The 23,003-nt window shown below is 41.0% G+C and overlaps 1 protein-coding gene across 1 annotated transcript; it reads left to right on the top strand.

Moving 5' to 3' along the window:
• The first annotated feature begins 2,952 nt into the window (after positions 1–2,952).
• EIF3B (eukaryotic translation initiation factor 3 subunit B) lies at positions 2,953–22,751 on the top strand. Its single transcript, XM_074840581.1, has 19 exons — positions 2,953–3,537; positions 8,728–8,920; positions 10,261–10,380; positions 10,469–10,526; positions 11,171–11,299; positions 12,315–12,472; positions 13,368–13,499; positions 13,606–13,672; positions 14,219–14,265; positions 15,086–15,296; positions 15,876–15,948; positions 16,435–16,557; positions 17,057–17,135; positions 17,985–18,123; positions 18,737–18,862; positions 19,352–19,429; positions 19,892–20,000; positions 20,522–20,639; positions 22,181–22,751. The coding sequence occupies exons 1-18, from the start codon at positions 3,015–3,017 to the stop codon at positions 20,623–20,625; spliced, it is 2,469 nt and encodes an 822-aa protein (XP_074696682.1). The 5' UTR covers positions 2,953–3,014; the 3' UTR covers positions 20,626–20,639; positions 22,181–22,751.
• The last annotated feature ends 252 nt before the right edge of the window (positions 22,752–23,003 follow it).

The following is a 23,003-nucleotide window of genomic DNA, read 5'->3' as shown; positions in this document are numbered from 1 at the left end:
CAGCCAAGTGGAGAGTTTTGCATGCTCAGCACTTCTGAAAACTAAGCACCACACAATTTTTCGCTTATATAGCATTTTTGGGGAAAATGAATGGAGGAATCAACACGTTCTCATTTAGCTATAGATTTCTGATTGGTCTGTACTTAAGCTAATAGCATAACTATTTATTTGGTATAAATAAGACATTCTCAACTGAAGACTGCTTTTGCAATCCATGGGAGGAGTCTTGAAGAAAAATACTGTGAAAAATAATTCAGTTGTAGAAATAATTTTTGAACAGGGCCAGAAAGATTGTGCTTGATGTAAGTTATTGAACACTTCCATATTTGCTGGAAATACAGCAAAAGCTTCTGGAAAACCTACAGCATAAAGAAACTATAATCACTAAAGGAAGGAAGGGCACACGTCAGCCGGTTCCAGGTAACGAATGTGATGCAAAAGTGTGTAACTACCTGAGGCCCTGGCCTTTCAATGTGTCATTCAGCACACGTCTTACCACTATTAGATAAAATTTCATACAGACCACAAGAGCTTGCTTACTCTTTCAGAATCCAGTTTAGGAAACAGTGCTTTCAGCTCCACTAAGATCACTAACAATAAAATTCATGAGGCATTGCTGGTTTGACAGTTGTGTTACAAAAAGCCATTTCTACTAGATTTCTTTCCCAAAATTTCCCATTGATTAGGAGTTTTGCATGTGGAATACTTACCGAAACAGGCTCCAGCTGCCAATGCCAACATCTCTGGTTTTAAAAGTTGTTCTACCCACCCTCAGATTGCTGAGCGAGAGGAGAAAGAATAGCCGTGAGATAGCAACACAGTGACTGAAGGGACATTTCAACAGAAGAAAGGGGGAAGGAAGGAAGGAAGAGGAGATAAATCAAAAGTTGCTGTAAAGTAAGGGAAAGTGCAAATAGCAGACCATGTGAAGATAGGAAAGGAGGATCCAACATTTAGATTCAGTTTGACCAAAGTGATTGTAAAAGTAGTAGTTAGCTTGCAAACAAGAAGAAAGGTAATGTGCAGAAATTGCACGTTCCAACAATACAGGCAACTGTGAGTGGTGAAACACAGGCGAGAGAGACCACGTACACGCTCCTGGAAGAGGCATGTAATCTTGAGGACCCGGCTGGGACTACAGATTGAACCGCAGCATGTCCTCACATTTGGAAAAATACAGGGTTGTGACAGCAGGAGAGGTACAGCATTTGCTGTACGCTTTAGCGTGTCAGTGCTGCTGCAAACCAGGAAAGTCTGGTCAACTACCATGATAGAAGGAGGGGAAAAACAAACCTGCACAAAGTGCCAGTCATCATTTCCATTCATAAGCACTGCCGGTCGCTTAAGTACAATTGACACAACCAATCGAATTTGAGTGGAATTAGGATGCCATCTTGTGACTAGCTGATAAATTACAGAACTGGGGTTTCTTGGCTTAATTTCTTAAAACAAAACATAAAAGATACTGCAACAGAAGATAGAGTTTAAACTTAAAATGCTAAGTGCAATACGTGTCCTGCTCTTCTCATGAGTTTTTTATGTTGGCATTCTTGTTCTGTATGTTTTGATGATTTGATTGAAAGCACCGGGCTAAAATCACACCAAAAACCCCTACACAAATGCAAGCGTTCATCTCGGAAGTGAACAGAGATAAACACAGATGAACTATTCAAGAACTGTTCTGATCCTTTTCCTCTAAAAATGTCACTGAAACCTCAAGATGGCATCCAAGCCGAATTCAAAGTTCCCTGTGCTACTTTGAATGCATATTAGCATGCATGCTGAAAAAAATTACACTCCATGTATTTTTGCACCAGCCTGAGGTGCCCTAGACAGAAGGTAATGATTTAATAAACAGGGAGGTCTGCTCTCACAGAAAGTTGGTCACATTGGTAGCCAGCGTGAGAGAACTTTACCAGCTTAAAAGTCATTCTAAAATGTCAGGATTATGCAAGGTAACACTTATCACTGGAAAACACTGGAGTGGGATGCTCGTCTTTACTGCTGCACCGAGATCACCGTGTCAAGTCAGGTTCGCTGCCCCTTTGGAAGGTTTCTCCCTTGTGGGATGACAAGCGTCATTTTTTACCTCACGGAAAACGTTATTTAAAGATCTTGTACAACGCTCGGAGACGGCCTGGACGTGGCTCGCTATGAGCGAGGCTCTCCCCTCGCTGGGAACCCCGCAGGCCTCGCTGAACCCGCCCCACAGCCCCCCCCGAGCCCGCCATGTCCCCGGGCCCCTCACGGGGCTGATGTGGCGGCTCCCGTCGGACCGTACCATGCGGCCCCGCCGCCCGCGGGGGGGTGCCGCCGCACCCCGTGTGCTCGCCGCGCCCGAGCACAAACTCGCCGGTGTCGGCGCAGCACAACGCGCCTCCCCCGCCGCACGAGCTTGGTAGCGCCCGCGCGGGCACCGCCAGCCTTCGGGCGAGCGCATGGTGGAAGGTTTGTAGGGGGGGAGACGGGCAGGTTTCGCGTCAGCGCGATGTCCTGACGCCTTCCGCCTAGTGCCGGACAGGGAAATACACCGAGCTGCCGTAAACGCAGGAAGATTTCCCTCTGTGCCAGCGCAGTTAAATGTCACGGCGCCTCCCTCTTTCCGCTTCCCGAAAAATGGTTCGGCCGAACCCCACCTCAGTCGACTGGAAAGAGGCGCCATCTTGGGCTCGACCACAGCGAGGCATGAAATGGGGGGAGCCACGGCTGCTGTGGGGTGAGAAGGAGCGGGAGCCGCCGCTGGCTGAGCGAGGGGCGGGCGGCGAAGGGGACGGCAGCGACCTCTGAGCGGAGCGCGGAGAAGGCGGCGGTAGGCAGGAGCTGCCTTGGGGCAGGGATTGTCCCCCTCTCCCCTCCCCTCCCTCCCCGCGCCCGTTGGTAGGCGCCGCCGCGCGAGGCCCGCTGGGCCTGGCGCACATGGCCCGGCGGTAGGAGCCTCCCCGCCCCTCCCCCGCTCCTTTCCCGTCGCGCTCGAGCTGGGAGCGCGCGGCCGGCCCGGCCCCGCACCGATCCCCATGCAGGACACCGAGGAGAGCCCGGCGGCAGCCGCGCCGCCCGGCGCCCAGGGGCCCGCGGAGGAGCCCGAGCAGACGGACGGGCCCCCGCCGCCGCCGGCGGAGCCGCCGCAGCAGCAGGAGGAAGAGGAGGAGGAGGAGGAGGGAGAGGGGCAAGAAGAAGAAAGCGAGTCCGAGGCGCCGCCGGGGCCCCCCGAGCCGCCGCCGCCGCCCGCCGCCGAGGAGCCCGCCACAGCCGCCGCGCCCGAGCAGCCGCCGCCTCAGCCGCCCTCGCCTCAGCCGCCGTCCGGCCGTGAAAGCCCTGAGAAGGCGGAGCCCGAGCCCGAGCCGCCGGCCGGGGCCGAGCCCGAGGCCGAGCCGGCGGCGGAGGCCAAGCCTGAGTCGCTGTCGGAGGCCGAGCCGCCGGCCGAGCCCGGCGCGGCGCAGGAGAACGGGGAGGCCGCGCCCGCCGCCCCGGTGGAGCCCGAGGACGAGATTTCCTTCAGCGACCCCGAGGACTTCGTGGACGACATCAGCGACGAAGGTGCGGGCAGGAGGGCGGCCGGAGCCTGGGCCTGGTCAGGCCGGCCTGAGGGGAAGGGAGGGGCCGCGGGGAGGCGGGAGAGCTCCGGCGGTGTTCCCGGGCCTGCCCGCCGCGCAGGAGCGCTGGGGGGGCCGCGGCTGCTCCGGGAGGAGCCGGCTGGTGCCGTGCTGGGGGGTGCGGGGGGAAACGCTCCGCTCCCCCGAGCCCCTGTGGGCCTGGCAGCTGGCTCTTCCCCTGCGAGCCGTGGCGGCCTCGTCGGCGTGGTAGCGGGCTGCCTGCTCGTAGTAGTAAGTACACGTCTTCATCGTAGTGGTGTTTCTTAAGTGAGCCTTCTTTTGGCGTGTCTGTGCAGTGGACGATGCTGCTTAATAGCCGTTCTTAAATGTACTATTAAACTTCGAGTATCGATCCGTGGGCTGCCCTCACAAAGTGGAATCATCAACGTGGTTGCTTTCCATCTGCCTCCATTAGTTAAACTCAGCTGTAAGAACAGGTTTTAAATTGTTGACTTGATGTTTACAAAATAAATTTCATCGTTCTGTGTTTTCCATGCATCTAGAGTGAAATTCATAGAGAAATAGTACGGGTTTGAGAAGAGTTAGCACTCACTTCGTGACAAGAAAATACCGAAAAATTATTTCTAGCAGTTCAAAAGTCAAACTGAAGCTCCTTTAAAGAATTGGATATTGACTGCCTTAAAATGGCTAAGACTTTGTGTAACTGCATCGATAATTGTGGGAATACCTAGTTTGGGCATACAGGAGTTAAAACTCTTTTAATATCTTTCAGATTAGTCTTTCTAGATAAATCATCTCAGTTCTTGGAACAGCAAAAGTGTTTATTTTGCCAATACTTGTTCTAGCGTATGTGCTGCTGTAGGGTCTTATATACGTATATCCTGTGTGTTGTAGGGTCTTATCTTACATATATCAGAACTGGAAACGTGTTTCTTAAAGCATGTGGTTGTAAATTGGTTATTTCAATTGGTGGTGGAATACAGGTGGTGTATGTGCCTTCCAGTGTTCCAGTCCTGTGATTAGCTTAATAAAACAGCAGAAGAATATCTTTGATTAAGAGAGTGTTTGCTGTTCTCAATTTAGCAGTCTGTATAGCTCTTTGAACTTGCACTTTTGTTTTAGAAGGACCTTGGCAAAATTGTCTGCACATTCTTTTTGTCTAGTTAAGTGTTTGTGATACACTTTGTCTATATCGAGGCTTATTATGTTCAATTCTGTCTTTTTTCAGAAACTAGGCATTTTTCCATACTCACCTGCTTTATTGTTAAGGATTAATTTGGTGAACTTCTCAGCTGTATGAATAATGTTAGTGTCTGAATTACAGTGTTCAAGTTTAGTCACTCTTGCTGGTCTGGCTTTCCATGTGTGTGTTACTTCTTGAGCTTCCTTATTTCTTTCCCCTTATCCTGATGACTCCCCAAGGAGAAAGGCAGTCCATCAGTGTCACTGAGCCAAGGCTGTTTCAGTGCTTATGATGACATTATATCTCCAGGAACACCTTTGAGCTGGACCAGCTTTAGGATTGGACCATTTCAGATGCATTCGTTCAACTTTTTTTTCCAGGATGCTGTTGGCATGGCAGAACAGCTGATCCGGGTTCAAGCAGGAGATGTGTCAGATAACCACTTCGGTGCAATGAAGCTTTACTTCAGATAACAAGAGTGGTCCTTAAAATACTGCCAGCTGAAGATAGCTGCACACCACCACACCCTGCTTTTCTTGTGGGTGGAATAAGAGCTGGCTAAACCAGCTTCTTACACTTTGAAGATTCCTTTGTTCACAATTTTGAATTTAAGGCAGAGAAAGGGTACCATGTAGGTATTTGTCTTTAAAATATTACAGTTTTGATTCAAGACAGGGTATTGCATTCTTGCACATGAATCTAAATATGCATTCCTTGGTTTGTCTGTAGGCCTACAAAGTCTTTTGTGAGAAGTGGTTATGAAAAAATGACTAATAGAGCCTAGAATATTACCCTTTTGTGTTTTTTATTGGTTTTGTTGTTGTTTTTTTTCTTGTAGACTTCTGTGGAAATGTCCTTGTGGGACATGCTTTCATTTTATGTCCATGGAAAATCTAAGATACAGGATTATAGGGTAAATAAGAAATCTACAAGTGATTTTACTGTAATATTGACTTCAAAATTCCTCCTTTCAATCCTTACAATTCTTGTAGGCATAGCCTACGCTTGACTGCGTGCGTTCCAAAACGTAGGCAAGTGATTACCTATCCACAAGTTCAGTGTATTGTCAGCTGCCTGGAGTATGGCTTACTCCTGAAAGGATGTCTTGAGATCCAATATATACTAGAAGTTAATTTGCAGCATTCATCAGCGTTGTTCTCTTCTGGATCTCTAACAGTTTGGGTCAGCTTTCAACTTTGCAGCAAAGTTAAGGAGGGGAAGGTGGTCCAAAATACCTTTGGTAGTAACTTAGACCACTTTCAGTCTGTGTGGTAGAAAATACTGTTTATGGAGTGATTCCCAGTACCCACTGCTGTGCTTTTGAAAGAAGTCAGGTTTTTGCTGTATGTTCCGTTTTCCTTCTACTTCTTTGCCTACATATTTGTTCCAAATAGTGCTTTTAAGGTTGTTGTCACCTGTGACGGTGCTTGTTGGGACTGGTTCCTCTATCTTCCTGTCAAGTCTTTTGCTCATCTTCAGTGATTCTTATGGTTTTGTGCTACCAGAATATCTGTTGTTAACTCTGGGTTTTTTAATGAGCTTTTTCTGTGCCTGACTTTTTCTTTTCCCAATTTTCAGTCTGCTGCTAAAGGCTTTCTTCTAACTTGTTTCTTAAACATGCACTTCTAGCAAGTCCTCCAGCTCTTCACTAATCTTTGTGTTGTACACTCTTCATTGAATATTTGACTTGCTTTGAGGCGGACATGTGGGCTTAGCCATTTTTCAATAGTTGCTATAAACTAGTAAATAGTTGCTATAAATGGGAGAAGTTTGTGGGTATAATCTGAAGTGTGAAGAGTAAGTAAAATGATGTGACATGGAGGATTATTCCTCTAACGTCTTCAGCTTTCTTTAGTTGCTACCATTAATAGTAGGTTTTCACAATTTCTGGGCCTTTGTTATACAAGTTAGCATCTTTTAACTTCTTAATTGTAGTTCCTACATGCACACGGAGAGCATCTTTTTGAGTAATAAACACTACAAGCAACGTTCTGTGAGTACTACATAACCTTGGTGGTGATAGCATCTGTTGATGCATAAACTTTCGTGAAGCATATTGCCCCAGATCAGTGGAAAGCCTCACGCATAATGACCTGTTGAAGCTTAAAGTTATAGAAGGCCAATGTTTTTTGGTAGTTTGAAATTCAAAGTAAGCATATTTCTTTGCTGCTAGAGATCTTTGCAGTGCTGTTTCAGTGCAGAATCATTTCTATAATACCAAAACCAGCAAAATTCCATAAAAATGTTTTCAAAATACCAACACATTTAACACCCTTTTGCATTTGTTCTCATTTTTTAAATGTTGCTACATGTGTTTGGATTTTTTTTTCCTGCTGGGTGAATGCTATATATAGTCTGACTCCAAATTTTATCTTTATATTCTAATTCAGAAGTATAGTGGCATGCACTTATTTTCTGTCTAGTCTGTCTGGTCCTCACATAAGCTTAAAACTTACCGCAGGTATGCATGTAGATTTTCCCAGTTTATATGGCATATATGAAACTTTGTCATTCATTGCAGCAAGTTTGGGATTTTTTTTGTTAGCAGAATGTCTATTCTGGTCCCTTTAAGTACACAAAACTAAAAATGTCAATAAAACAAATAATCTGCCACTTCTAACTGGTATTTCTTTAGAACACCACAATGCTATCATGTTATGTTGCGGAGGCATGAATGATTACACTGTGAAACAATCAGTACTCTAGACAAGAAATGACGTGTATGCTCGAAGGATAGTATGTGATTTTATTCCTGGAAAGGTTTAAAAATAACCTTAGGTTAAAGCTATTTGAGAGATTGTTCAGATATCCTTGTCTTTAGCACTTCTGTTTCAATCCATTGAGGATTGAATCATTGATGTAATTTTTATGACTTCTTGGATCTACAGGTTAGTACATTTCTGTAGTCAGGTAATGTTAATTTGAGAAGTGTGTTTAAATTGATACATTACCAGTGGGGTTTAGTTGGTGGACACAGAATAATCTAATAGAATTGACTTGAGGAATGAAGTTAGATGTGTCTATGGAATGTATGTCTAGAAGTCTACCATGTAACAATAATGAAGTGGTGGTGTTGCAGCTTCTAATTTTGTGCTCAACTTAGAGGTGTACCTTGTACCTTTTAACCGTTTTTATCCCAGTGCGGTACACAAGCCACAGCTGCGGCATTGCAGTCCTTCTGCATGTTCTCCCTTCTGTGTATGGGAGACCTCATGGAGGTTGTAAGCGGTCTCTTCCCAGTAGAGAGAATCTTGAAGCTGACAGTGCAGGGACTGAACAAGCCATCCCACCTGCAAGTACTCTCGAAATTTGTGAGATGATATGAGAAAGGGGAATTAGTATGGTTGAAGAATATCCAGAGTATGAAAAGGTCTGTGCTTGTCTTCACTTGCAGCATGCTTAAAGATGGCTTTAAGTGTCTTGTCCTAGACCTTCCTTTCTGTGTTTAATTAAAGGTTTAGACAGAGTGTGAGTTCTCAAACGTAATTATAGTAAGACATGCATGCAGAGCTTCCAGTACGGCCGATAGTTTTGCATTATGCTAAAGCTCATGTAATTTGGGAGGGAGGTACATGTTACATTTCTTTTTATCAAAGTCATCTGGTTATAATTTGAGCAAGGCTACTAGTCAGAGCTTGGGTAGTAAATCTTACAGTTGTCTGCTCTATCTTCAATTTTGAGGACTTCATAAGCCAGTCCCAACTCCTGAAACAAGCTCATAGTGCAAGTGTTGACATCCTCAATGTAAGGTATTCCTTCAAGAAAGAATTCAAGAATTAGCTGCTTGAAATTTGTCAAGGCAGTACTGTTGGAGTGTTGTTTCTCTGATAGAATGTTCATTTGATACCAAGTTTCTTAAAGGATTCTTGAAATTTCCTGAAATTGGAAGTCTTCCTATTCTCTTACTATCACTGTTCTTTTCACCTTTCTGACTTCCTCCTTAGTGATGAAAACTGATGCCTTAGTTTCTTGTGTGCTTTTTCTTTGCAGAGTTACTTGGTGATGTACTAAAAGATCAACCACAGGAAGCGGATGGAATTGACTCAGTAATTGTAGTGGATAATGTTCCCCAGGTTGGACCAGACCGACTTGAGAAACTAAAGAATGTGATCCACAAAATATTTTCCAAGTTTGGTAAAATTATCAATGAATTTTATCCAGAAGCAGATGGGAAGACAAAAGGGTAAGTTATGATAACTCTTACTGGAAATAGGATTAAAACACTGCTCTGACTTACCCTTGATTATTAGTGTCAATACTTCATGACCAATTTTTGTGATGACCTCATAGTCAGGCTCATGCCTTTCTTCTGCCTTTGTACAATCCTGACATCTAGTCTCAGTGACAAACAGAAGTTCCTGAGGGAGCTGAGAAGCTTAATAGCTCGTTAAGCTACAGTGTGGGGGAGATTAATTATGGAAACGATTTATCTGGGTTTGGAAGACAAATTTCTGTGCAGTACTAAATGACATATTTTGTTAATTTTCTCCCATGGCTAATAAATAGGTTAAAGGTCCATTTTAGTTAAAGACTTAGTAGCAGTGGAGGTACTGTTTATTGCAAAATGGACTGTCAGCATTCTGCCTCTGGTTGCAAGTGCTTATGCTTACATTAGGGACTCCAACTTCCTTAAATTCAGCGAGCCCTTCCCAGGACCTTTTTCCCCTTTGCCAACTTCTGATCCTTGTACCTGGTTAATTGCAGCATCTGAACTGAGAAAGCTAACCAGAAATGATCAAGCCCAAAGGGAGAGGGCATGGGAAAGAAAGTTTTAGGGACAGAAACCAAGCAAAAATCAATCTGATAAACATGAGGTTTTACTGAGTCTTGTTACTGTGCTTGGAGTAGCATATATTCCTGAGTTTGGGATGAATCCATAGTTTAGAAAGCATTAACAAAGTGGGTTTTCTGGAGTGGAGGGATTGTTGGTTCTGTAAGGTCAGCATGAGAAGCATGAGAATATTTCTCTCTTTCTCTCTGTTCATGCCTCTCTTTGAGTCAGTGTCTGACAATCTTCAGAATACTGTTAATTTTAAATCTGCTGGGCTACAATGTAGATTGTATTAGTGGCAAGAAGGAAGCTGAATTATATTCAGTGTAATTGAAAAATAGAGTGCTGCTTTGAGATGCCTGTGACGGCAAGTTTTACAATTTCTAAGTGTCATTCAGCTGGAAAGAGCTGCATACTTAACCTGCTAGCTACTTAACTAGCTGTCATTGTTGTTCTGTGTTGCATTGAGCTTGCATTCATTGTTTAGTCTAGCCCATTTACAGAAAGGGTATTGGTTTAGTTCAGATCAATCCCATACAGCTAAAAAGTGTGTATCTGTCCATGGCCAAAATGGAGATTAATTGCTTTTGACCCCAATTGGTTGGGGACAAGACAAGAAGTTATTTTGTAGATGCTGTATACTGAGTTCTTGGTTCATTCCTGGTGTTTCTTTTTTATTTTTTTTATTTTTTTATTATGAGCTTGTTAAGTAGTCAGTGATGACTTCCTACTTTTGTCTTCCTTCTCTGTAGGTACATCTTTCTGGAGTACATGTCTCCATCTCATGCAGTGGATGCTGTGAAGAATGCAGATGGATACAAACTGGATAAACAGCACACTTTCAGAGTCAACCTTTTCACAGACTTTGATAAGTGAGTGCAGCTATCGTGTCTACCTATATTTCAAGATTCTAATCAAGAGTGCTTGCATGGAGTGTAACCAATCAAATTGCTCTTTCAGGTACATGACAATCAGTGATGAATGGGAAATCCCTGAGAAACAGCCATTTAAGGATTTGGTAAGGACTTTTTTGAAAAGTGGAAAGTTTATTCAGCATAATATAAATGATTCTTCATTTCTGTAGTGTTCGTATGAAAATAAAAACAGTGTGTTAGTCGTGTTGTTATACGTAGCAGTAGTGATCACGTGCTCCTGTTCCTTCATTCTCATTGTCATGAAGTGACAGGAAGAGTTTGGTGGTTCTGCTTAGTAGTTCCACATAGGGTAAAACTTTAGAGTAAATAATTACTTTGGACAAGTAATTTAAAAATAGAATTTTGAAAGCATCTTCTTAATATTTTTAAATGTTTGAGGGAAATTTCTCTGTTACCACTAGCTTTGTAAAAAGTCCTGTGGAGGAAGGGATAGCTTTTAAAAAACACCAAACATCAAAAAAAACCCTTAAGTTATTTTAGGTGAGAAGTGTTAAACATCATCAAACCACCTTGAAGGTCCACCTTTTCCACCTGTTCTCTTAGCCTCCAGTAATCAGGAGTTTGAATTATTTAATTTACTATTACAAAAAAGTCTTTAAAATGAAGACTCCAAAGTTGCACACTCTGTGTAAGACCGACTTCCACCTGCCAGGTAGATAATAATTTGGGGAGCTTGTCATCTTAGCCTTTGACTCCCTAATAATCTTTTTGCTTCTGTTTCTCTTAGGGGAATCTCCGATACTGGTTGGAAGATCCTGATTGTAGGGATCAGTACAGTGTGATCTTTGAGTCAGGAGACCGGACGTCCATTTTTTGGAATGATATCAAGGAACCTGTTCAAATTGAGGACAGAGCAGTGAGTGTCCTGGAAGTGCTGTACATTGCAGATACACTGTCAGTCTCATTCATTTTATGACATTTCAGATTTTTAATTTTTTTAAAAACAGATATTTTTTCCCTACTGCTGAAATACTTTCTTCTTCCTTTTGAAGAGGAGTGGTGAAATTACATCCTTTAGATTTAGCTGCTTAGGTAAAACAAATGGGGGGTTAACTTATTTGTGATGTTCTTTTTCTTTAACTGGTCCATGATGCCTATTAGTTTCCTCCATCTGTATATTATAGATGATTCAGAAAGAGCTGAAAATGCAAAGTCAGAGTTTGAGGATTACTATTCATTAGAGCTGAGTATGTGCTTAAGTATGCTGCTTCTGATCCCTTTTTGCTTTTTTGCTGACCACAGAGGTGCTAAAGAGGAATAGCTGGTTTGGTAATAGCATATAAAAGGGAGAGTTAGTGTGCCTGTCTGCTGCAGGGGTTTGACTTGATGAGAACTGTTGGTACCCAGAAGCATATTCTTTAATAACCATTATGCATTACAGTAGGTAGAAGTTGGCTCTGGGATGATGAGTAATTCTGCTCATCACCATGGTCACTGGCTGTGGTCTGTATTGCTGAAACCTCTCTAACTTAGCTGAAGGTCAAGAGCTGTATTGTTAAGAAATTTGAGATACTTGCCCTTACTTCTGAGGAGAGTATGTTCTTACCAGGGCTGAAAGACAACAAGGAAACCCAAGACTGTTAGGTGGGTTTAATTGTTAATACACAACTGTTGTCACTGTACCCAGAAAATGTTTTTGGTGACCAGTAAGTTGAAAAGGTCCCACTGACAGTTTTCAACCTAAAAAATACATATTGTGCATTATGTGCATGAAATTAAGCTCTACAGCTCATCCAAGGTATCAGTAATTCTGAGATCTTCACTTAGTAAATGGATTTGCAAACTGTGATACTACAAGCCACACATTCTTTCCCCTTTAGGAATCTGGCACGAAACTAAACGTTTGTGTATACTTTTTTTTTTAAATCCAGCGGTGGACAGAAACCTATGTACGTTGGTCCCCAAAGGGCACCTACTTGGCTACGTTCCACCAGAGAGGCATCGCACTTTGGGGTGGAGAGAAGTTCAAGCAGATTCAAAGGTTTAGTCACCCGGGGGTGCAGCTTATTGACTTCTCGCCCTGTGAAAGGTATGGAGGATGACACTGGTTTGGGCTAAGGGATCAAAAGCATGAAGCACACACATTCTGACTGCTGTGCTTTCAAATCTCATGTGGTTGGGGTCTTCTGTTCTCCTTTGCTTTTGGAAGTACTGCTTTTCATGCATATATCCTTCTTGGAATGAGTGAAACTCTGCCTTTCTTTGACTTTGGTAAAGATACTTAACATAATCTGGAATAATTGGTCTGCAAAACTGAGCTGACAAGTTTCCTCAAAGATGATGTTATTCCAAGGGAGAACAACATATTTTTTCCTTTTTAGCTGGAGGGAATGTCTGTAGTGTTAGATTTCTAGTTCTCTGAAAAGTTTCAGTTGAGTAGCATCCTCCAAATCTGTAGTACTGAAATGAATTCCTTAAGTTTTCTTTAACGTTGAAGAACTCTTTAGAGAAGGCTAAAATAATTTCAGGACTGAGATGCATCTTGTTTTGCTGGTTTTCAAGTAATGTATTTGGCAGCAATTAGATTATTTATGTTTAAATGGAGAAGTCTAGCATACCTATAGTTCAGGTTGGCTAAGGTCAATGGATTTATATTTGGTTCAAAACCAATTACGTTCTTGTGGCAAAATTGTAGTAGGTAACAGGTATTTCATTAGTTCCTCTCTCTTGCAACAGCAATATGGGAAGACTTGCACGTAAATCTAGAGTCTTTTCAGCCAGAGAGATGCCAAGGAAATACTGTGGCTTGGAAGATTTCTCCCCTTCATCATACTGTTCTTATTTTTCCCTCCTCTCCAAAAAATCCCATTAGAGAAACTGCTGTTTGAAAGTGCATTGTATTTAAATACTATTTGGATGAAAGTCTGCTTGTAGCAACATACCAGACAAAGTTTCAATAGTGAAATTGATTATTTCTTTTGTAGGTATTTAGTGACTTTCAGCCCTTTGATGGACACGCAGGATGACCCTCAGGCTATTATCATCTGGGATATTCTGACTGGGCAAAAGAAGCGAGGATTCCACTGTGAAAACTCAGCTCACTGGCCTATTTTTAAGTAGGTTGAGAAATGGAATTAGAGTAGAGAGAAGTAGTCCCAGACTTCGTTTAATAAAAAGGCAGTTCCTAGCTAATATTCTTTTTTTTTCTTTTTATTTGATTAGATGGAGTCATGATGGTAAATTCTTCGCTCGAATGACTTCAGATACCCTTAGCATCTATGAAACACCTGTAAGTTCGTGCTTTTTTTTTCATAATGCTTATTGCATTACAATGTCAGTCTTTTCCACAGTATCTAATTTTAAAGGATATGTATTACTAATACCCTCTAGAGCTGGTCTTAAAAGGGGAGAAATCCATTTGCTCTTGTCTTGTTCTTTCCTGGGTGAAAAACTTAAGCTAAGTCTGACAGTAAATTCTGCACAGCTCAATATACTACTTATAAGTGTCGATAGGATCAAGGTTATGTGATGCCTGCCAGCTCTCAGTAGCAGGTGACTGCCAAAGTACCCAAAATGTACTGTAAATTGCAGCCTAATCTAGTCTGGTTTGTTTTTTCATCATAATTCAGGCTGCTGTACTCATTAATTCTGTACAGCAATTCTTACTTTATTCGTAATTGTGATATACATATGTTCATAATAAAAAATAGGGATACAGGATCTCTGAAAATTATACACAAGTTGCTAGTTTATGTGCTCTAATAATATGAGTAGCAGGTGCATGTGTAAATATAAGAATGTTACTAACGTGAAAATTCACACCTTTCTCTTTTAGTCTATGGGTTTGTTGGACAAAAAAAGCTTGAAAATCACTGGGATCAGGTGAGTCTATTCCTTTGTAGGAACTGTTCTCTTTAGTTGGAATCTTTGTCTGGGGCTTTGTTATGGTGAGAGGAATCTTTAGACTATTGACTAGAGCAAATGGCCTCATGTGCTGAACTGATGAAATTAGACAAAGTGACAAAAAGGAATGGAAAATTCACCATTTATTGATGTCCACAGTTGACAGCTTGTATGCTTTGAAATCCTCTTTGTGGTACTGCTTAATCCAGGGTCACGCTTGGGAGTCCTGTTCCTTGTCTGCAAAACCAAAGTGGAATGCCATGCAGTTTGTTAGGGAATATCTCCCTAACAAGATTTGTATGCTGGCTTAAACCAGTGTACTCTATGCTGCCTGTTGGCAAGGAACGGGTCTGGTTTTGTGTGCGTCTGCGCAATAGACACTGACTCCTGTGAGAGTTTTTGAGGTACCTCTCTGTAAAGTAACAAGAAAATCAAGTGTACCCAGGTGCAAGAAGATTGTTTTCATTGTAATTTAATAGGGTTTTTTTGCTCATAGGTTTAATCAGCCTGTTTCTAAGATCTTTGGTGGTTACACTGGGTGTAACCCTTAGTCTTTAGTGAAATGTACTGTTTTGATAACATCGGTCATATAGCAAGTTTAAATAGCAGATTAAAAATTTGTTTTGGTATGATATGTGTAAGGTTATTAAATTGTCCTTGGTTGCTTGTCTGTATCCGTCTTTATTATTGAGAGTTGATATTTGCCAGCAGTGTTCAGATACAATGGTGAAAATGGTTTCTGCTTGTAGTATCTCTAACTAAAAATTAAAATAGTGTATTTTTAACTTTCTTCCTGTAGAGACTTCTCATGGTCTCCAGGTGGTAACATAATTGCTTTCTGGGTGCCTGAGGACAAAGACATCCCAGCAAGAGTGACTTTGATGCAGCTGCCTTCTAGACAAGAAATTCGTGTGCGGAATTTATTCAATGTCGTAGATTGTAAACTGCACTGGCAGAAGAATGGGGATTACCTGTGTGTGAAGGTAGACAGGACTCCCAAAGGCACACAGGTATGTGGGTTCTGATTTATATTCATAAAATTGGGTTCTATCTCATGCTGACACCTCATTTTCTTACACTACCATCTTTTAATATAGACAGTGTAATTATATGATGTCAAAACTATGTTTCATTTTTTCCATTTGATTTTGAAGCATGGGGAGAGCAAAATGTGTGTTATGTTTGCATCCAAGATTTGCTTTGACTTTAGTGGCATCATGGACTTGGGTGAGAGCTATATGCCTCACCTCTTTTCCTGCTCACTGCTGAGCAGTTGTTGAAAACCTGTAGGTCATGCTGTACCTTGTGCTGTATGTTTTGTCTGTCTGTCTTAAGTTTCATAACAGTCTGAAAAGAAACAAATGCTTTCGTACAACTCTTATTCTTTATCAGAACAGAAAAATTCAGGATGTGTTCAGTAATGAGGCATAATGTATTTATCTGCTGTCATTAAAGAAATAAATCTTAATTCTATCTCTCATCCTGCGTCCTGACAGGCTAATTGTGTAGTTGTCCTTCTATGCCTAGCAATAAAATTATTTGCTCTGCTGCTTCTGTACTGGATAATGAGCTGATCTTGGTCTTTACAGGGAGTAGTGACCAACTTTGAAATATTCCGAATGAGAGAGAAACAGGTGCCAGTGGATGTGGTGGAAATGAAAGGTAATGCCATGTATTTCCTTACTTTTGATCTTTTAACTTTTTTGAGTAGACACTTGTGTGTTTCTTAAAAATTCCTGTCAACATCTGATGTAATTAGGAAGTTAACTCTTTTAATAAGAGCTACAATATTCATGTTGCAGAGTCTCATGTAAAAATGATAGATCAAAACTTTTGTGGCTATTCATGCTTGTGACTGACTTGAAAAATGACAGAATTGGAAATCTGTTACTAATAAAGATGGTAGGGCTGACACTATGAGTGTATTTTTTAGAAGATGGGAGACTGTGGAACTATTATTTGACTGAAACACTTCCCATAACTCCCTGCACTTGCCTTATCAACCTGTGTTTTAAAAGATAGTCTATATGGCAAAGTGTTTACTGATGGGTTCCCTCTCTTGCATCTTGGTTTTCTCTGGTAACTGCTTGAAATCAAAGCTTTATATTGTCTTTTGACAGAGTTTTGACCCCTGTTCTTTTGTTACAGAAAGCATCATAGCCTTTGCTTGGGAACCAAATGGAAGCAAGTTTGCTGTGTTGCATGGAGAAACTCCACGAATTTCAGTTTCCTTTTACCATGTTAAAAACAATGGGAAAATAGAACTCATAAGTAAGTGACTGAAAAACAAGTAAAAAGTGCAGATACTAAGCATTTTGCATGGCAATAGATGTAGTAAACTCAAAATTGTGGCTGTTTGTGGTGGATAGTATGGCAATAGGTGCTATGCCTGACATTGTATTCTAGAAATCAAACTTTCTGGTGACAGCTAAACTGTTTTCACTTTGAATTAGTCCAGGGTCTGGGAATGAAAGACCTACAAGCCACAATAATTTTGTGGCCTTGGGAAGTTCATGTGAGACAATAGCACAGACTTGGCTCGCTTTTATCTAAAATTTATTCCCAAGTTGGTTGTTGGGGTCGTCTGATCTCTTTCTTCTGCTAGCGTGGGATGTTCTGGTGCTACTGGGTTTTGTCTTTAGAAGTGTGGAGTTAAGGGCTTGCAGACTTCAGAAATGTCTTTTGAGAAGTGGATGGAGTTGACTGCTTGTAAGCTAATTGATGGCATTGGACTGAGATCTTTTTCTGAATTTGTCTTGTTTCTTTCCAGAAACATTTGACAAACAGCAGGCAAACACGATATTCTGGAGTCCTCAAGGGCAATTTGTAGTGTTGGCTGGCCTCAGAAGGTGAGTATTGCACAGGTTACTGAACACCACGTTCATTTTGAGGAGGAAAAAGACTAGAGTATTTCATCAAAGTGTTTGGTATCTCCATGAACATTGCATTACTGTGTCATCCTGATACAGCTTTGCAAAAGCAAAGGAAAAGAAGAGATGCAATTTCATGATGTAGCTTAGTGCTTTGTGGCTTTTACTTGCTATTTTTGCCCCATCAAATGAAGAATACATTTTTCAACAGAAAAGTGAATATCTAGAAACACTTTTCAGCTGTTTAAGTTAAATACTGACTCTCAACTAATCCAGTTTGAACTGTGCACGTGGCTCTTATAATGCATTTGTTGTATAGCCTTGTGCCTCCTCATGGGACATACCTCTTAATGACAAAGCTGTTTTGTAAAAGAGTTACCAAGGAAGTTTCCTGTTAGAGCAAGCAAAAATGATTTTTATTAACCAGTTGAGTAGTGTTTGCCTTTATGTGCTTTCAGACAAGCACTGCTGTTCATCTTAGAAATCTGTTTTATTTAATCTTGTGTTCACTACTTAAATATATCTAAGCATATGGTTGTTAAACTTTGGCTGTAACTTGCCTATAACGTGTTTTCACTGTGACTTTAAGAACAGAAATAAAATGGGTTAAGGGTCACTGAACATAAAAGTGTCATTCTTACTTGGATTTTTGTTTTTATTCATCACATTGCTTTCTAGCCACAGAGACTGGTATGAGCCTGTCTCTCTTGGTTGCTGTCAAAATTTATCTTTGTAGTGAGGAGTTGTAAAGATGCAGCTTGTAAAATGCTTTTAAAAAACCAGGCTATGCTAGTGTGTAAAACAGTCTGTCTTGTTTTGTCTTTGTAGCATGAATGGTGCCTTAGCATTTGTTGATACATCTGACTGCACCATGATGAATATTGCCGAACACTATACAGCTTCAGATGTGGAATGGGATCCTACAGGCAGATACATTGTGACTTCTGTGTCTTGGTGGAGCCACAAGGTACCAATGCTTGCTTTTTTTTTTTTTTAATTCTTTCAGAGGTATTGGAAAGAGCTATTGGTTAGGAAGAGAATATGGACACTGGTCATATGACTTAAAAGCTGCACCATAGTTTTATACATTAAATTCTGAACATCAGTATTTGGGCCATTAGCTTCACCAGTTGTCCAAAATAAGTTCTGGAAGGGCAGTTCATGATTCTAAACTGAGTGTCCTTTTTCTGGATTTTCATTATGGTTTTATTATTACGTATGTGGACCACACAGAACAGCAGGATTTATTGCACCTGTCATTGCTTTGCATGGTTCCAGCCACTGCACTGTAATCCTCTCCTGTACAAGTATAGAATCTGACACTTAAGAATATGATAGAAGGGCTGGCTTAGTTTCAAACTGTTGTGATCCTCCAGAAGGTAACTTCTTGCAAAGCTTCAGTGGAACAAGTAGGTTTCTGAGGAATTTGACTTGTGCAAGGAAGGCACTAACAAAAAGAGCACCCTGGTTCTGTTGACTAATGGTGCTGACTTCATAAAAAAGACCCTTAAGACATGGAGTGAGGGCTGCAGTGTTAAGTTACAGCTTATCTTGACTGAGATGGTGCACTGCTCTCCCAGGTGGACAATGCATATTGGTTATGGACCTTCCAAGGCCGTCTACTTCAGAAAAACAATAAAGACAGGTTCTGTCAGCTGCTCTGGAGACCACGACCAACCACCTTGCTCAGTGAGGATCAGATAAAGGTAGTGTATTCCACTGACTCTGTGACGTTGATTTGGTATATAAGCATACTTGGTTTACTCCCTCTTTTTGAGGATGAGGCTTGAACTGTTACAGCATTATGTGACTGCCTTTCGCCCTGAATTTGTGAAAAAACATTGCTGTAGGGAACCTCGCTTCTGGGAATGACTAAATATTAACTGTTCTTTAAGCTTGGAATAGAAATGGTTACCAGTTGTTCTTACAGTTAGGGTACAGTGAAAGGGTATAAAGAATAACAAAATTGAATTTAGCTGTCCAGACTTCACTGATTGCATGTGTACAGAAGCATTTACATGATCTGTAAACCAGGAAGAACAAACAAGATTATAGTGAAGGGAAATTGCCTAGAAGAGAGATGTTCTTAAAAAATGCACAGCCTGCTTAGGCCTACTGAAGGAGTTCTTACAGAATATGATGGTTGTGATTGCTAGTCTGATATCCTAGCTGAAATAAAATTCCCTGTTTTACAGCAAATTAAGAAGGACCTGAAGAAATACTCCAAGATATTTGAGCAGAAGGATCGCCTGAGCCAGTCCAAAGCTTCAAAGGCAAGACACTTTTGGAATATAGACAAAATTCTTGTAACCTGTCCTTACTTATTTTGTAATGGTGACATGTAAGCTAAATTTCTTTTATAACAAATATTTGTGTTCATTTGAATCCATATGGTTTGAGTTAGTTCCAAAAGGTAGTTCAGATAGATGCTACTAAATTGTCAGCTTAAACAGTAATGGATCTGGAGAGGTACTGGTGTTACCTTGTTAAGCAAAGGTGGTAAAATGTTGGGGTTCTTGGTGAGTTGCTGCATTAGACAGTTTTTAAATTAAGAAAATCTCTTTACATTTAAAAAAACCTCACCAAAACAGCCTTTTGATTACATAAGAGAAAGATTTTTTTTTTAAGTCAGTAGAAAGTATGTTCATGAGAAGAAAGTTTAACTTGCTAACAAATGCATCACATGTGGATTTGATTTACTGGGGAGGTTTAATGACCTCTTCCTGCCTCCGTAGGAGCTAGTGGAAAGGAGACGTACAATGATGGAGGAGTTCAGAAAGTACCGCAAGATGGCACAAGAGTTGTACATGGAGCAGAGGAACGAGCGTTTAGAGCTCCGAGGAGGTAAGTCACACACAGTACTTGTAAAGACTTGCTGTGAGGTAACTGCTGCTGCTTAGCAAACAACTACCCTGTTCTGGGGATTCATCCACTACTTCTCTTCCTCTGTTGCCTGCCAAGGCTAGTCCCTTGTTCTTTAAAGGTTATTTATACTTTCTATCCCAAATTGCAACATTATTTATTTTAACGGGAGAAAGCTCAAATATTGCTGGCTGACAGATATTGTTACCTGTGTTTTACCTCACCTCTTCATGCTTCAATGCAAGCATTGGCTTGAGTTTGGGAGAGACTGTGAAGAGATTTGGGTGTTGCATTTAACCAGAAAAATCCACAGAAGTCCTGTGGTGGGAGACAGTAATGCCTTGGTTGTCATTTAATGAGTTTACAATGTACTTGTTATGATTTGAAGCACCAAATACCTCTTACTTTGCTGCTGATTTAAGGACTGTTTCTGCCAAAAGCATCAGATCTTTCCATTGCTGCCTTATTTGATGCATTCAGTGTTAATGTTTTCTCCATTTCAGGGGTAGACACAGATGAGCTGGACAGCAATGTTGATGACTGGGAGGAGGAAACTGTTGAATTTTTTATCAATGAAGAAATTATTACCCTTGCAGAACCAGAGTAATTAATAAAACTGTGGTAAGACAGCACTACTCTTAGAGAAAAACTTTTTCTGTCAGCTATTGCTAGAGATTGAATAATTTGCTAGAGATTGAATAATTTGCTAGAGATTGAATAATTTGCTAGAGATTGAATAATTTGCTAGAGATTGAATAATTTGCTAGAGATTGAATAATTTGCTAGAGATTGAATAATTTGCTAGAGATTGAATAATTTGCTAGAGATTGAATAATTTGCTAGAGATTGAATAATTTGCTAGAGATTGAATAATTTGCTAGAGATTGAATAATTTGCTAGAGATTGAATAATTTGCTAGAGATTGAATAATTTGCTAGAGATTGAATAATTTGCTAGAGATTGAATAATTTGCTAGAGATTGAATAATTTGCTAGAGATTGAATAATTTGCTAGAGATTGAATAATTTGCTAGAGATTGAATAATTTGCTAGAGATTGAATAATTTGCTAGAGATTGAATAATTTGCTAGAGAAAGTTAGGTCTGTTCCATGAGTGAAGGTATTGTTATCTGAGTTGGTTTATGTTTTCTGTGTGGCTGGAGGGAACAAAAGCTTTTTTTAAAAGTAATCAGATACGGTCAGATTTATGAGTTGTACTGAGCAGAATACTTTGTATGTCCTGTCTTGCCAGAGTGATCAAACCCACAGCAGAGTCAGGGTCAACTTCTAAACACAGTGTGTTGCAGAGTCTGTAAGTTCTGTCAGTAGGAGGAATCGTAGTTAGTATGAGAGAGAAATTTTGCCTTTTGGAAGAATTGCATGTTAGTTCAAGACTGGACAGAGTTTAAATTCTGTACTAAAGATTATATAGCAAGTTGACTGTGGGCTGATAAAACTTCGAGTAGATGTTTAAATATCCACAGGAACTCTGCTATCATTTTCTAGAATAGTTGGGTAGAATTCACGTAGAAGCAGATTCTTGTGTACTGGCTGTCAGTGCCTGTTGCTGAAATAATTTATTTAATCCAGTGCTTTTCCCCGTTCCTTTTTGTGAATTTGTATTATATATTTGTGTGTTGAAAATAGAGGCTACTTTCAGCCCCTGTTACAGGAGATGTCCTTTAGGGAGCTTGACATTGTTGTGTTGAGGGAGGGAAAAGATAATTTGATACTAAAGGCACTCACATAGGACTTAAAACCTGGAATGGGTTCCAGCTCTGTTTTGGACTCCATTTAAGAAAGAGGAGGGGGAGACTGCAAGTATGCCTTTTGTAAGTCACCCTACAGCTCTTTCACCTCCAGATATCTAAGGAGTTGAAGTAAAATATGAGCAGTATACCTCTTGGACCTGTGAAAAATTCATAGCCTTGATACCTTTGACTATATTTGGATCTGTCTTATCTGTGTCCCATACATGGGAGATCCTTTTATGGAAGGAAGAGGGAGAGAAGCTGCTCAGTGTATGGATTTAAACAAACATGAGTTTAAGAACAGGTGAAACACATCCTTATGTAGCCTTTCACCAGCTAGCATCTGTGGTGAGGTTGAGCTGCTTCTATAAAAACACAGTAACTAACTCGCCTCTTTTTTCCTTTTCTGCAGCACCACCATATCTTGTGCTGAAAAGAAGTTTGTTCATTTTCAGAAAACCTACATCAACTTGGGAATTTTTAATCCATATTCTTGCACTCTGGAAGGGTGGATGCACCAGATTTTCTCCATTCTGACACATTGTAGTGCCTTTAAATCTTGCTGCCTGCTGCAGTGAGATACTGGAAAGGCGCTGCTTTTAAATTTTTATTCTTTTTTTTTTTTTTAGGGTTTGATTATTTTTTTTCCCTTTTTAAATCCACAACTACCAGTATTTACTTCCTGACTCCTGTGCAGTACTTACTAACTGGCAGTTTTTGATAATTGCCAGTGAGGTGAGATTCATCCGTGCACCCTTACACACACGCACGATGTTTCTGTTTCAGGACTCTTTCTATGTCCCAAGTGCATGGACAGGTGTTCATTTGGTTTGGGGAAAAGTCAACAGAACCATTTTCCGTATGATGTGTTTTAGTGTGCTGAAGCAGCACTACAGTGGGCTATATCCTCCTCCTTTCAGATTGTGAAAGGATGTCTCCCTCAAAGAGCTGAATATGGAAATAAAAGCAGACCTATACTAAAACCAGGCTGGCTACGCGTTGTTTGTAGGGAATCTTTCCCTGAATGATGGAAGTCAAACATACCCACAGTAATAAGAGTGTGTTTGCTATATTGACTATGTGGTTTCTTTGGATTTTTTTTAATCTCGGTTCCTCATGGCTCTTCTGGTTTGTTGTTGTGGTTGGTTTGTTTTTTACAGTGATGGTGTGGCTCATTAGTCTGAGAAGTTGACCTGTTCACTGTAGCGGAGTGACTAGAAAACGAGTGGAGTTCT

Source organism: Strix aluco, chromosome 15 (genome assembly GCF_031877795.1).
Source record: "Strix aluco isolate bStrAlu1 chromosome 15, bStrAlu1.hap1, whole genome shotgun sequence".
In the NCBI taxonomy this organism is placed as follows: Eukaryota; Metazoa; Chordata; class Aves; order Strigiformes; family Strigidae; genus Strix; species Strix aluco.
This window is presented reverse-complemented; position numbering and strand designations above follow the sequence as displayed.

Excerpts from the sequence above, each read along its gene's own strand:
- EIF3B (XM_074840581.1), top strand. The coding sequence starts at position 3,015 with ATGCAGGACACCGAGGAGAGCCCGGCGGCAGCCGCGCCGCCCGGCGCC. Across the intron at positions 8,921-10,260 it reads GCAGATGGGAAGACAAAAGG|GTACATCTTTCTGGAGTACA; the intron begins GTAAGTTATGAT and ends CCTTCTCTGTAG. Across the intron at positions 12,473-13,367 it reads GACTTCTCGCCCTGTGAAAG|GTATTTAGTGACTTTCAGCC; the intron begins GTATGGAGGATG and ends TTTCTTTTGTAG.